This window comes from Manacus candei, unplaced genomic scaffold (genome assembly GCF_025592945.1).
Source record: "Manacus candei isolate 608988 ecotype Guabito, Panama unplaced genomic scaffold, ASM2559294v1 h1tg000036l, whole genome shotgun sequence".
NCBI classification, from domain to species: domain Eukaryota; kingdom Metazoa; phylum Chordata; class Aves; order Passeriformes; family Pipridae; genus Manacus; species Manacus candei.
In genome coordinates, this window is record NW_026138084.1 from 3,856,032 (window position 1) to 3,870,785 (window position 14,754).

General features: G+C 39.5%; 1 protein-coding gene across 3 annotated transcripts in view; it reads left to right on the top strand.

Annotated features, from left to right (window-relative positions):
* Positions 1–14,754, top strand: part of IQSEC1 (IQ motif and Sec7 domain ArfGEF 1) — a 334,498-nt gene that overhangs the window by 314,676 nt on the left and 5,068 nt on the right. For all 3 annotated transcript variants that reach the window (XM_051793412.1, XM_051793413.1, XM_051793414.1), the window contains 5 exons: positions 640–765; positions 2,356–2,455; positions 5,436–5,597; positions 6,759–6,935; positions 13,797–13,846. In XM_051793412.1, coding sequence (XP_051649372.1) covers positions 640–765; positions 2,356–2,455; positions 5,436–5,597; positions 6,759–6,935; positions 13,797–13,846 — 615 coding nt within the window. The remainder of the gene's footprint in view (positions 1–639; positions 766–2,355; positions 2,456–5,435; positions 5,598–6,758; positions 6,936–13,796; positions 13,847–14,754) is intronic.

Here is a 14,754-nt window from a genome sequence, read left to right on the forward strand (position 1 = left end):
ATTGTTAGTGAGATCTCATCATGTACACTTGAAAGAAATAAAGTCTCACTAGGTTGACAGCAGCAGCTTTGGAGATACCTCAGCAGATATTTCCAATAAGGAAATGGAAAATCAGTCTTGATTTTCTTACTGGCATGAGAAAATCAAACAGCCTGAAACTGCATTTACTTTGTCCTGAGGTCACCATTTCCTTGGTACTGGGGAATGACCAAATTGAATTAACTCAGTGGCTGACAAAAAGTAGCTCCCAAAAGCTAAATTTGCTTTGCATCCTTTCTTCCAACAAAGATGTGTAAAACTGCTTGTGGAAGCAAAACCCTTTGCTCTGAGCTCCCACTTAATCTCAAAGTATTAAGATTATTAAGATTTTATCATTTCACAAAGTAAAACTCTCTCCCATAGAACTTCCATTGGCATCCACATACAGGAATAAAAGCTGATAGAGAGTATTTGATAGAAGTTTGATGAAGTTTGGATGCCATGCATATAAATCTTTCTGTTCCTGTTGTTGGTCCTTTGATGGAAAAATCTAATGGGCTTAGAGGTAGAAATATTTGATGTATTAAAAAAAAAATAAAATTCTGTGTATGAAAGAGCTAAATGTTGTTATATTAACCATGGACTTTTGTGTTATCCCAGGTGCTCTCCCTACCCCACAGGAGGCTTGTTTGCTACTGTAGGCTCTTTGAAGTTCCAGATCCCAATAAGCCTCAGAAGCTTGGATTGCACCAGCGAGAAATATTTTTATTTAATGATCTTCTTGTGGTATGTATTTCCAGGCAGGCAGACTTAGAGTGAGGTATTCGGAAATCCTATCTCCAGTTAAATACAGGAGCATTCCTAAAAATAAGTATCTATTATCTGTTACTCTGCACTCCAGAAATCTTGGGATGATTAACAGATTTATATCTTAATTTTCTTAATTCTGTATAATTTGCTTTTAAACTGAAGCCTTTTACTGATTGCTATGCTCTTTTGTAAGGAGGGATTGGATGCAATAGCTTTTACTACAGAGGAAAAAAAATCACCTCCAGGTTACCCATTTCCCTGATGGATAAACAGAGACAGTCTTTATTCTGTGAATTAAGAATTCAAGGTGTTTGTGGAAAAACAAAATTACTGGGGAATACTTTGTATTCCCCAGATGTTCTGTCAACAGATCTGTTTATGCCTCGAAATAGGAAGAGGATATGCTGAAATAGATTTTACAGTTGACTTTACTTTTTAGCGTGCACTTATCCTCACAGACTTTAACTTGACCTACTCTTCTGAAAAACAGACATACAAAACTAGTGACAGCTTGAAATTATTTGGTTGATTTACTCTTAAAAATAGGAAAATTTGTTGCCCTCTCTTTGGAACGTACCTGAGAACTGAGAGCTAAACTAAGTGTTTAATATTTTGTTACAAAAAAGACAGGCTTCACCCTCATGGTTTTATTGTGTGTCATTTTTACAAACCTTCAGACCTCAAATCCAGGAAATAAATGCAGAAATGAATCCTTTTGGTTATGAGTAGATCCTCCTGGTTGTAAATGTGAGCTTGAGTGGGAACTGATGGAACATTGCTGTCTTTGGGCTGCAGGTTTTCTGTCTTTTTTTATTACTCACTCAGATGTCAATAGTTTTATCAAACTGTTTGGGGAGTAATACAAACCAAATTTATCAGTTCCAGTAAAATGCCATCACTAAAAGTTAAAATTAGAAAGAACTAGTAAAAATAAACCTCTTTGTAAAGAGAAAGAGCAGTTGCACTCACCCTTTAGGAGAACCCCAGCACTGATGGTCAGCAGTAGAATGTTACTTCTGTTGTAGCAAAAAGTCAAGGTTTCCACAGACTTTTGGTGGGACTTTTCCTGTGTCAGGGGCTGTAAAAGGCAGAGGGAAAGCAGCACATCACTGGCTGAGGAGGGCTGAGAATTAACCTGGTGTGGGGAGGTCCTGCCTGGAGTCAGATGTAAGAAAAAGGGTGAAGGAAAGTGTGGTAGCAGCTGCTTTTTGAAGGATAATTTCAACTTCTTTTTGATAGCATGTGCAGTGCACAGTAAGGATGTAGAGGGTTTTGTCTTTTTGGAATTCCAAAAAGTCAGATTTCTGGAGAATGGAGGACACAAAGGCTTTGTTTCTGGATAAAATATTAACTCTTCTGCTTAAGAGATATGGTGCTGCAGAGTTAGCTTAAATACGGCAGTTGCATTTAAAAAAAAAAAGAATTACAATTAACATATTCTCTGACAGGTTATAGCTTTCTTTTGAATGAAGTGTTTTCTCTTATTCTAATTCCTAAGAACAATAATTTTCCACAAGCATATGTGGTAAAAGGGGTATTTCATTTTGTTTATTTGGTAACTTTCAGGTGACCAAGATTTTTCAAAAGAAGAAGAACTCGGTTACATACAGTTTTCGACAGTCGTTTTCTCTCTATGGAATGCAAGTCCTTCTCTTTGAGAACCAGTGTAAGTAATTCCAGGCTTTTTAAATGAGCCTTTTGCTTAAAAATAAAGTGAAAATTAATAAAATAAAATAAAATAATGATTGAGCAAAAGAGGTGGACAGGACTTGGCTCTGGATTTCGGAATAAAATTGCTTTGAATTTAACTTAGCCCTAAAGTTTAAAAGAAGATGCTCTCAGCATATGAAACAGCAAGACTGCTGGTTTTTGGTTGTAGTCAGAAGCCAAATCTTCCCAAATGTGTTGTTTGTGAATACTGGTAAAGAATAAAATGTTTGTCAAAAAACAAACCCGTCTCTTGCTGAGGCAGCTGCAACTGAGTGATAATAAATAATTACTCCTATAGTGATGTGTGCAATTCAAAACACTGTTTAATTTATTTTCCTGATTTATGTTTTAACTGTGCCCAAGTAATATATGCTCACTCAGATATAAATACAAAGCAGAGAGTTTGGATTCAAGCTTGTATTTTGTGACACCTTTTGTTTATGTCTGTTGCAATCTGCATCAATCCAGTATTCTTTTTATGTTTCAGGCTTCTCAAACTTAGTCTTAGCAGACAAAAACCCAACAAAAAACCCCAAATAGTTTGCTAAAGTCCTGCTTTTAAGCCAAAAGGCAGCATCAGTACTAACAGCAGAGCAGAGTATGCTTACACATTCATTCTCTCTTTTGTGCACTCATTGTATAATATAAAATTCAGTTTTGGGAGGAAGGGCAAATATATCTATCCTAGATTCTACTGAAAATAGAAGAATATATATCTCCTCTGATGTCAAATTAAATAAAATATTGAAAAAGATATATCTCATAAGCATACTAAGTAGAAACACTATTCAAATAAACTTAAAAACATATACAGTGAAACAAGAAGCAAAGGGTTGGATTTCTCCCGGGGAACTGGAGGCATTTTAACTGAGACACTTAAATAGACATAGTTTGGCTTCTAAGTTGAGCTCACTACAATGACTCAGTGAACAGATTGTACTTCTAGTATGGGTGTCTGTCAGGTGGAATGCAGTATTTTCCAGTTTGGAAAGAGAAGTATTTTTCTCCTTTGGTTTGTAAAATTCATATTCTTGGTTTCCCCTGTCCCCAGCAAGCTTTGGGCTCTTTTGGCCACCAGTCAGTAAATCCCTGTGTAGCAGCTGTCAGAATCAGCTGCTCTCAAGTGAACAAAATTAGTGTTGCTAAAGCAGAAGCAACAAAAATATTGCTTTGGCTGCTGGTGAGGTTGAACAACATGATTGGCTTTGGTAATAAAAGAATTGACTTTTAATGATAGAAGTCAGGATCCTGAGCTCCAAAAGGGAGAACAATGTCATGTATCTTTAGAAAATCTTTTACATTTTCAGTCAGTCAGTAACAAAATATAAAGGGGGAGCAGGTCACTGCAGAGAGAGTGTCTGAAACCAGTGAATACTGATGTGAGTGTCTCCTGATGCTTAATCAATACAGTGTGGAGAAGTAACTGTGGGAATAAAATATACGTGTTTCTTTAGTATGTGGAAAATCCTTCTTGGTTCATATGTGGGGGCAGCCCATGTGACTTCACATTTCCTTGTTTGGTTTCATAAGCATTTTTGGTTTTTCCCCTTAAGTGGTGCACTTTGAGCTGTTTGCTGCATATCCATGTCAGTATTCCCAGCACTGCCTGGAGGGATTCCATGCTCCCCTCCTGTCAGCCCACCCAGCACCAGCCTCCTTTGTCTCCTCTTCTGTGCACGATACTGAGAGCAGACCCCACAGAACCCCCAAGCTCCTCCTTCCCTCTGGACCCTTTGAGCCTTGTGGTACTTGCACTGTTTTCCTCTTAGAATGGTGAATGGACTTGCTTCACTTTCAGTTGCAGCTCTGATCTGGAAGATATTCTTCTAAAATTAAATCTGGAATAAAAATTTGGAAGTATTCTTCTAAAAAAGAGCAGCATTTGCACTTGTCTCCCAATAGCTGAATCTTGTTGAAACCTGATGGCTTTGAGGGGAGGGAAGCTGCCTTACATCATCTGCTGGCTCTTGAGGGAATGAGTTTTAGTGCCTGGGAGCCCTTGAACTTCGGCTTCAATACTTAAGTAAATATTTGAGAGCTGTAGCAAACCAAGAAGGTAAAGCAGCTGAGGAAAAGAAAACACTGTGAGTTAAAATTCACCTTTTGAGGTTTTCTGACACCCCATTTCTACAGGTCTGTGCTTCAAGCAAAGACTGGTTCTGTTTTCTAGAGCAGAATTTATCTTCTTTATAAATATCCTCCTGTAAATGAACCTTCTGTCTCAGCCAGGAGATATTTTTGACCAGCTGTTAAAATTTGCATTCTCAGATGTGCAGCTAGAAAAGAAGCAAAGACAGTCTGCTAAAAAATCTCAACCTTTTGTTTTGAAGTTACCCATAGTATGAGTCAAAAGAGGGGTGAAAAAAACAACAAACAAACTCTTTTACTTCTTCAGTATGTAATCTCACAGAGAATTTTAACTTTGTTTAAAAAAAAGAGAAAACTAGGATTGTCAGGGAACACAACTCAAGAGGAAAGATTGAAAGCTGTCCCTGCTATGTGTTTGTCTTCCTGCAAATGTTACAAGTAGAACAAGTTTGATGTACTTGAGATGTCTTCAGGTAGTTTTTACTCAGCAAAACTTCGGGCACAATTTAGTAAGATAGGTAATGGGATCTGTTCCATGAAACAAAAATTATCCCCTTATTTTTTTGCCTTTTCTGGTATTTTTCTTTTATATTGTACATTGTACCTTAAAGGTAACAGATAAAGACTATCTTCCAGGATTTAGTCAGCATCTTGACAGTTGAGCTGTTCCAATGTATCTTAGGGATTTTCATTCTGATGCTGTGCCTTCAAACTTTTATTTTTCTGACTTTGTACCCTCTGTGGTAATATTAGTAAAAAGCCTTGAGTTTTGGTGGGTTTTTTTTTTTTATTAGAAGAAAAGGAATTGGAATAATCAGAGCTTAGTTTTTCCTGCCTTTCCCTTCCAGATTATCCCAACAGTATCCGGCTCACGTCAGCCGTGCCAGGAGCAGACATCAAAGTGCTCATCAACTTCAATGCCCCGAACCCTCAGGACAGGAAGAAGTTCACAGATGATTTGAGGGAGTCGATTGCAGAAGTTCAGGAAATGGAAAAGCACAGAATAGAGTGTAAGTACAAAGGTACATAAAATAGAGCATTGTCAGGCTGATCCTAGGAAGGCAATTCTGAGTATGTGTATAACCCATTAGAACACTTTAAAAGTTCCAAATAATAGGGGTTTTTCCACAAGTCTGACTCTAGAAAGAGGAAAAACCCAATGATATGTTAAGGCCCAGCTGAGTTCACTGACTCCTATTTACTGCAGTGTAGCTGGAGTGGAATTTTAGCCTGGACAAACTGTAAATACCAATGGACAGGGTGGAGGTGGATTTGTGAATTGTAGTATAAATTACAGCAAGAATTTGAGGTATAATTTACATCACACTGAAATTCTCAATGATGGCCCTTCAAATAAGTTTCACAGGATTTTTCTTGATTTCCATGTTGTTATTTTTTATTTTCTCCATGAGGTAGCCGTGGTACAAGTTGATATATTTTGCTGAAAGTTCCATGAGTGTCTAAACACGAAATTTTGTCTCCTGTTTTTCCAAGAGGCTGTGTGTGTTGCAACATAAATCTGTTAGTACAGAAGTGAAGCTCCTGTCTCTTATTCACAGTAATACCTGCTCACACACAGAAATTGGGATGTTTCCATGTTCTATGATAAGTCTATACTCATGGAAAAGCTCCTTACTGGAATTTAGATCTTGAGGACTCTTTCCAGTTTCCATTTTAAGCTCAAATGATGAAGTTTCCTTGTTTGTCTAACTTTTGTCTTTATTGTGCTTATTTTTCATTTTGCTAAGAGTTTGGCAAGATTTGAAGGAAAAAGAAGGTGCGAATATAAAAATGAAAGATAAATCAAGGAATAACAGGAGATGTTCAAGCATCCTGAATAATGTGTTGGTTTAAAATATGACAGTGGATTTAGTGTACTGGTTGCTCATGCCAGCCTTTGTGAGCAGAAGTAACAATTCCCCCAGAGGCTGGTTGGGCACTGCCCAGGCTCCCCAGGGCAGTGGGCACAGCCCCAAGGCTGCCAGAGCTCCAGGAGGGTTTGGCTGATCCTCTGGGGCACAGGGTGGGATTGTTGGGATGTCTGTGCAGGGCCAGGAGTTGGACTGATGATCCCTGAGGGTCCCTCCCAGCTCGGGGTGTTCCATGATCTATTGTCCGATCCCGCGTTTAATCGAGAAACGCGAATTGCAAAGTCGCCGTCTCTGTTTCAGCTGAGCTGGAGAAGCAGAAGGGGGTGGTGCGTCCCAGCATGTCCCAGTGCTCCAGCCTGAAAAAGGACTCTGGGAATGGGACCCTGAGCAGGGCCTGCCTGGATGACAGCTACGCCAGCGGGGAGGGGCTGAAGCGGAGCGCGCTGAGCAGCTCGCTCAGAGACCTGTCCGAAGCAGGTAAGCGCTGCATTTCCTCCCTTGCTCTCTGCATGCAAAGATGCCTCAGTGAAAGCCTCCACAAACAGTAGTGCTGAAATCTCAACCATTTTAAATAGCTCCTCTGTCCCAGTTCCTGTTTCATTTCTCTTTGTTTTTCGCCCTTGTTCTGTTAAGGGTTTGAAAGCATTTAAACCGCTGTCGGTTGCTATAGATACTTTTAAAGGAGAGTGAAGACAGGAAAAATTGTAAGTTTTTGATTAAAAAAAAAAATAGTGACTTGGGCTAGGAGTAACTCAGTTTTCCTTTCTTTTTTTCACCCCCTTTGCTTCTCCCCCTTCATACAGTAGGCTTAGAAAGAAAAGGAAGGAAACTGGTCTCTGTGCAGTGACCGCTTTCTGTGTATTCTGTGCTCAAACGTTCTGTGCTGCCACCTTGATGAATGAAATGGAGTGAAGCCTTACTAAATTCTGTCCAGAGCTCTGTAACTCAAACACAGTGTGTCCCTGGTGCTCTTTTATTGGTTTGTAACTCAGATACAGCTCCTAATTCTTGCAAGAGGGGTTGTTGTGAAGTTCTCTTAACAATCTAACACAAGAAGCCCCAGTGGACAAGAATTCTGATATCCCACAAAGCCTCTGCCGTGTGATCAGTTTTATTAACTGAGTAATGCAGCTAAAGGCTGCAAAGCAGGGATGGTGGGATTTTTTCAGGCAAAGAAAGCCAGGGGAAGTTTAGCATGTTTTTATTTGATGGTTTGCCTCACACCTGGCAAACCCATGTAATTTTTCAGTTTTAAAAATGATTCTTGTAATCTACAAGAGCTCATATCTGAACACCGTGTCCACTATTCAGAAAGTACTTCTGGGGATAGTAGCAACTATATATTTTTTTTAATTATCTGGTTTTAGTTCATAGTCTGTGTTACATACTCTGCTTTGTTCTTTTAATTGTAGTGATGATGTACAGTATAGTCATAATTTCAATATTCTGTATATCTTTGGTAGTAGACACCACTTACCTTTTCCCTTTTTTTCACTAAAGAAGAGATTTTAGCTCTGCTGCAATAAATAAAATTATTGTAAACTGAAATTATAGCCTGTGTTTTGTGGGTATATGTGTGTGCATACAAATATGTAGAGAGTGAGCTCTTTCAATTCTTTTCTTCTCTGTTTAGGCTTTCATACTCATATGTCCATTTGCTTCATTAAAAAAGACATAGGACCTTGATCCAAAATCAGGCTGAAGCTGATTTGGCCCCAGTGGATTTTAGATCAAGCCCCTGGTCTTCACTACTCTTAAATCTCAGATTTGAGGATACTTCATCATCCTTTTTGTTATTTTGGTTTTATTTCATTGAAATGAGAACTACCATATTGTCAATATGTGAGTTCGGTGGGTATCTGTGCCCCTAAATGTGATTTCTGATTGACTTTTTCATTCCATCAGAATTACTCATCCTTCTCTTTCAAACATTGCCATGTATTTAAATTCATTTTATGGGTTTTATTCAACATTTATTCAAGCATTTGTAATCATGAACCCATTCCACATTTCCACAGGGCATGCCTGCGACTGGCATGCTCGTTTCTGAAAATAACTTTTTTCCATAACAAAAAGTAGAAATCACTCACAGACTGCAGGGTTTATCAATGAGTTTGTTAAACCCAACTAAACTTAATTTTAACTTGCAATAGCTGAGAATTATGGAGAGTTTCTGTTTGGTCTTGTGCAGTGCAACTGGCTTGAGAAATGACACGCCTGTTATTGCTTTGGTAGTCAGTGGAGTAACTTCGGTGACATGGGACAGGTCCTTTCTGCCTTTTCTCAGGGAATAGCTTGCATGTGAGGCTAATTTTATGTTTTAATACGAGAGGGTCAATCCATAACAAAACAGAGATACCTCAGTTAGGAAGATGCTGCACCCCAGTGATGGTATGATATTAAATTGCTTCTATAAAACAGTGTGGAGTCAGGTGCCTCAATTCTTCTTTTTCTGGATGAAACACAGGGTCAGCAAGGAGCAGGAACAAGAGTAGTGGGGCTGTGTGTGGACTTGTGTCTGTCTGTTGGAAAAGACACAATGCAAGTGGATTTTTTGAGAGGTCCTTTCTACATTTAATCAGAAATAAATGTAATAAACATGAGAAAATGACCTGGTTGCATATTTATGCAGTAAGGCAGATAATTGTCCAGTGAACATTGCAAAAAACAAATTTTTAACTATTTATTCAACGAAGGGGAAATGTGACTGACCAGCATTTTGGCTGTAAGGGTACGTGACTGAACTGTTTAAGAAATAGTCCCCCAGACATCCCAGCAGTAAATGGTGGCTATGGAAAGTCACTTGAAATGTCTCTCTTGGAAAAGATTGTGATTCCTAAGCTGCTTAGATCCAACAAATGCTGATGTCCTGAATGATTCTGACTCCTAAGCTGGAAATCAGACAGAAAGGCAGGATTTCTGTCAGGAGACAATGCCAGGAGTCGTTTCCTGACGGCTGTTCTTCAGTGTGATAACTGAACTCAGAACTGTGCAAAGGATCTGTGTGAGGGTCTCAGTTTGAAAGACAATATTGTTCACTGCAGATTGTCAGTTCTTTCTGTGGAATAAAGAGCAGAATGTGGCAACCAACTGCTCCAAGATGTGACTGTGTCCAAAAGTATTTAGTGCTTTATTTTTTTCTCAAAAGAGAAATGTATCATTTTTATTGCACATTCTTGAGCTGCAGTCAGGGAGGAACTGAATTTATTTGTCTCAGACTTGGAAATTCTTAATTTACAGAAAAACATTAGAAGGCAGACAAATATTAATGCAGCTAAAGCTGGGGTTTGTTGGTTCTGATAGTGTTCTGGGCACTTCACCTCTTACTCCCTGTACAATTATGTGGTGAGAGGTTTACAGACAGATGTGAAAGGTGTGATGGCCCATCAGGGCCATTAGGCCACGAGAAGAATGATTTGGTCACCAAAGCAGAGCAGGGAGGATTAGAATGGTTATGTTTCCATTTCTGTGTCTCTCCTAAATTTCTGGACTGATTTTAGGCAAGTCAGTCCCAGTTCCAGCCACTTTGAGTTCACAGTGGGAAATGGGGAAAGCAAACCTTGTGCTTCCCTCACCTGTAAGTGGAAATAATATTTACACACTGCACTGGTGTAAAAATTCCAAGGTTATGGTTATCCCCAGTGATACACAAGTGGCATAGCCCTGTAGCACTGCAATCTGCACACATGCAGGGTGAGATCATGGTTCCTATTCATAGAAATTGGGCTTGTCTCAAAACAATCACAGAGCATTAAAGACTCCTCAAAAACCAAAGCAAAACCATAAAGTAGTTCCAGAATTAAAGGTCTATTTGCATATTGCCTATAAACTCAGTCAACCTTTAACTTTTAAAATGTTTGTTTCTAGCTTCCAAAAAACCTTTCTTATTTTTTATGTTTAGCAGTTTTATAATGCATTTTTTAAAAATTTCTTATATTCCAAAATGTAATGGAAAAGACTGTGAAACTTCTCAGCATTGTAATCCCCTTAAAAAGACTCTGAGTTGATGGAATTACAGAATCCCTTAATCTCTTGGATCAGTCTGTGCTGGGATGGTGCAGTCCCTGGCTCCTTCCTCATCCCATGCAGGCAGGGTTCATTTTTCCCTTCCTCTCCCTTGGATTTTGCTGCAGAGGATACCAGGAATCTTTGACTCCCTTGCTAGAAGAGTTTTCCAAGTAGGGAGAGATTTTTCCTGTCTCTTCCCTTGTCACTGTTGTAACATTTCCTATTTTTCCAAGGAATAACAACAGTAAAGGGGTATGATAGAATTCACTGGGTGCTTTAAATAAAGCTGGTTTGTATGAATTAAATCTTTGGTGACACGTTTATGGTAATACCAAACCATTTTACAGACACCCCACACTGTCCCTAAACACCTTGTTATCACCAACTTTTCTGTCTTATGGTAGAGACACTGTTTCACATAGAAAACAAGGTGAAAATGAGGAGGTTACAAAGAGTCTTTTCCCTCTGGAAAGTGGTGTCTCTAAATTAATGACTAGAGCATATTTTAATTTAAAACTTTTTTCCACACTTTTTTTTCTCAAGACATACAAAGCTAGATGATAATATATTTTTTAGCTGGTGTATCTCACTGGCACAGAAGATAGTTTCAAGAAATACAGGGTAGCAGTGAGAAATACTTCCACTTACTGTAATGATAATGATAATACCTGTGCATATACAGGACATATCATACTTACATAAGTTAAAGATATTTCTTATAAAGAATATTCATATCTAACATCAATGAATTACTGAGATGAATTCGAAAAGGTTAAATTAATTGAAATTTAATTTTATAAAAATAAATTATAAACCACTCTAAGTAGCAGCCTGAAAAATGTTGAGTGAAGTATTTGCTTATTAAGCAAAACCGGTCTTTAGATTTAATAAATACCACCCTACTTTTTAGCACAGCTGCTCATTATTCTGCCAATACATGCTTAGATGCAATTCTAGTCACGGCTCACCATTTTCTTGAAATGCATGTGAAGGCTGAAGTTCTGGGGAAACATTTTTGAGATGGGATGCCATGCCAAGGACCAGGGAACTGTCTGGAATAAACACACCTTGGCAGGGGGAAGGCTCCTGGGGATTCACTTAATAGCTCTCATGTCACACTGTATGTCAGGACAGAATTGGGCTCAGTTTGGTTTTAGGAACACAAACAAAGGCTCTGTACAGCGATAGTGCCCATCTGAGGGGACTACAGGCTTTAAAAAGGATTTTTCTGTGTGTTCTTGGCTTTGCCCTGGAGTTATTCTGAGCACAAATCCATCTGTCTCTGTCCGTATATGCTGTGTCTGTGGTTATTTTAGTAGATGTGACTCCTGCCACACGCAAAAGGCATCAGATTTTCCTGTTTTCCTTCATTTTTGGCCACATTGAATGACCCATGTCAGCTCCCAGTCTTATTTGCAATACTGACTGCTAAGAGGTGACTGTCTTTCTCAGTGTGTTTGCATCAGCAAGCAAGAGTGATTTGAGTGTTAATCACTACTAATCCCATTGTCAGAGCAGAAAAATATCAAAGCCTGACTAGAAGTGAAAATAAGGGATTACCAAAACCAGTTTTTCTTGGGGGGTTCCTAAGATAGTTCAGTTATGGTTTGGCTGAGGCTAAAACTGCAGCAGGTGGAAACAATGAGCTTTTGACAAAGATCCTGTCTAGGGGAATTGTTCCAAATTCCACCAAATTGAACAAAATACCTTGACCATAAATCCCCTCGATTTAATGTCACTGGAGAGGAATTTGTCCTGGGGAGCAACTCTGTGATAATGAGAGAGGGGGAATTGTTCCAGTAGCCTAAAGAGAACTGTAGCTCTCAGAGAAGCTTGTGTTTCAGGGCAGCGTCCTGGGAGCAGCCAGGTCAAAGTTATGCTTATGAATTCAACAGCTGGTATTTTTTGATCACATTACAAGTCTAAATTGGTCTATGGAAGGGTCTGTCAAGAAGGGTGAACCTCCCAGGAATCACTGTTTTGTCCCAATTCTCTAGTTCTGATCCCAAGTGGCTTTGAGGTGTCCCTGATGAGGGTATGCCACTCACTGGTTTGGTGATGCTGAAATACTCACATTCTCCCCCAAAACCACCTCTTAGAGTAGAAGATTCTGAAGGCAGCAATGTACCAATGCAGGGTAGAGATTGTCTTTGATATCTGGCCTTGTAGGAAAGCAAGGAGAGAACTCTGAGAAGACTTTGGTTTCTAAAAGCATGTAGATTTTAGGGAAGCTTTAAGCACCTGATCTCTCAAAGGTTAGCTTTGTTTATGCACCCTGCCAGTACAGTGTTCTGAAACTGCACAAAGCAATGCTCAGCAACCTGTCTTCTAAAAAAATCTCTATCTCCACTGCAGCCATATGCTATTTTCTCTCCTGTGAAATGAGAAATAAAATCTAGGATCCTGTGTCCTATTTATAGCCACCGAGGTCTTTTGGCTCTTTAGTCTGGTGTTTCACGCGTGGTTTTAGGCAAATGTCTCTGCAGTTTGAGACTGTTGGAGAACAAATCCAGCATACTTAAAGATAAAGCACTGCACAGCTAAACAAACAAAACCTAGCCATAATGTCAAGACAGATTCCAGATTTATTGATCAAAAATTAAGTTTAGTTTTTTTAAAACCTCATGAAAGAAGATTATATGAAATCCACTGAGGTTCAGAGCTGAAATTGAAATGATGAAACCAATGCCCCTCACCAGTCCCCCCCACTGAATCACAGACTCACAGGATGAGTGCTGAGTTAGAAGGGACCCACGAGGATCCTCCAGTCCAACCCCTGGCCCTGCACAGGCCCATCCCCAAGACTCACCCCCTGTGCCCAGAGGATCAGCCAAACCCTCCTGCAGCTCTGGCAGCCTTGGGGCTGTGCCCACTGCCCTGGGGAGCCTGGGCAGTGCCCAACCAGCCTCTGGGGGAAGTTCAGACTATGTCAATATTAAATTTTGCACTTAAATTAATATCACCCCACAAGTATATATCAATGTGCTTAAAGAAAGAAACTTCACAGCCAATTGGACTCCAGGAAATCAATCAATTTAACATCACTGCTGGTCAATGTCCCAACCACAGCACCAAACACCGACGTTAAACCCACGTATTGTAAAACTTGTGCGAACTAAAAAAAACCCTTTAAACCTGCCCCGCTCGTGTTAGTCGAGTGCCAGCCAAGCAGTGAGTCAGTGCAGGGGGCCCTGCCAGCAGCCCCGTGCCCGTGTGTGCCCGTGGTGTGTCCCTGGCTGTGTGTAGAGCTCCCGTAGGACGCAGGGCAGCAGCTCTTCTCCCCGGGTGTCGTGTCGGTCTCTAATCTCTGGTGTTGCATGTCCTGGGCAGGCAAGCGTGGGCGCCGCAGCAGTGCAGGATCGCTAGACAGCAATATGGAAGTAAGTAGGAAGTTCCTGATGTCTAGCTGGATGTGATGATGTGCATTTCAAACCTTTCTTTTATATATACATATTTTTTTGCTCTTTTTTCTTCTAACACATAACCTGCCTGCCACGAATAAAATGCATGCCTAGGCTACTCACTCCGTATTCTTCCAGCTTAAAAAGCACTGACAGCTTGTTTTAGACCAATGGCATTTTTGGTTTGAGCTAACCTTGTTCCCTTTGTTCCTGCAAGCATGGTTAAATGGATATGATGTGTCCTTTTGCCACCATTTCAGTCTGGTCCCAGCTTAAAAGCCCACTTGCTCTTTGTTACCAAGTACACTGTTCTTGCTGTTTGATATTTAGCTACAACTATTGACTGTCATGCTCAACCATTCCCATTGCTTATTTTCAAGTTCAATTGCTAAATGTATGCAGTCATGACACCATGGAATTGCACAGATAGGGCATGGGAGGAAAAAAATTATTAAGATAGGTGAATTCAATGTGGATTTCATGAGATTTCATTCATCTTCAAACCATTTATATATACTGTTCATGTCTCTGAATTCAGCTTGCAGATTTTTTCTTTTTGTTTTTTTTTTTTCTTTTTTTTTTTTTGTGTTTGCTTTAGGTAGATTGCAGTTTAAATCTAGCACACTTTGCCTAAGTACTGTTGTGTCCCATAACTCTTTAAAAATACAAACCCCAAGCTTCCAGAAACTAAATTCCAGGCTAAATAATAATGTTGGACCACAGGTCACAATAACACAATCACATAGAAATCTTAGTGGCAAAAATGGTTCCATTTAGCACATAATGCAGGGGTAGGCCTGAGAAGCAGCACTGTGACATACAGTAGTGGAAAACTATCAAAAAAGTTTTAAATACTATTTTGAAATCTAAACTGCAACTGTAATATT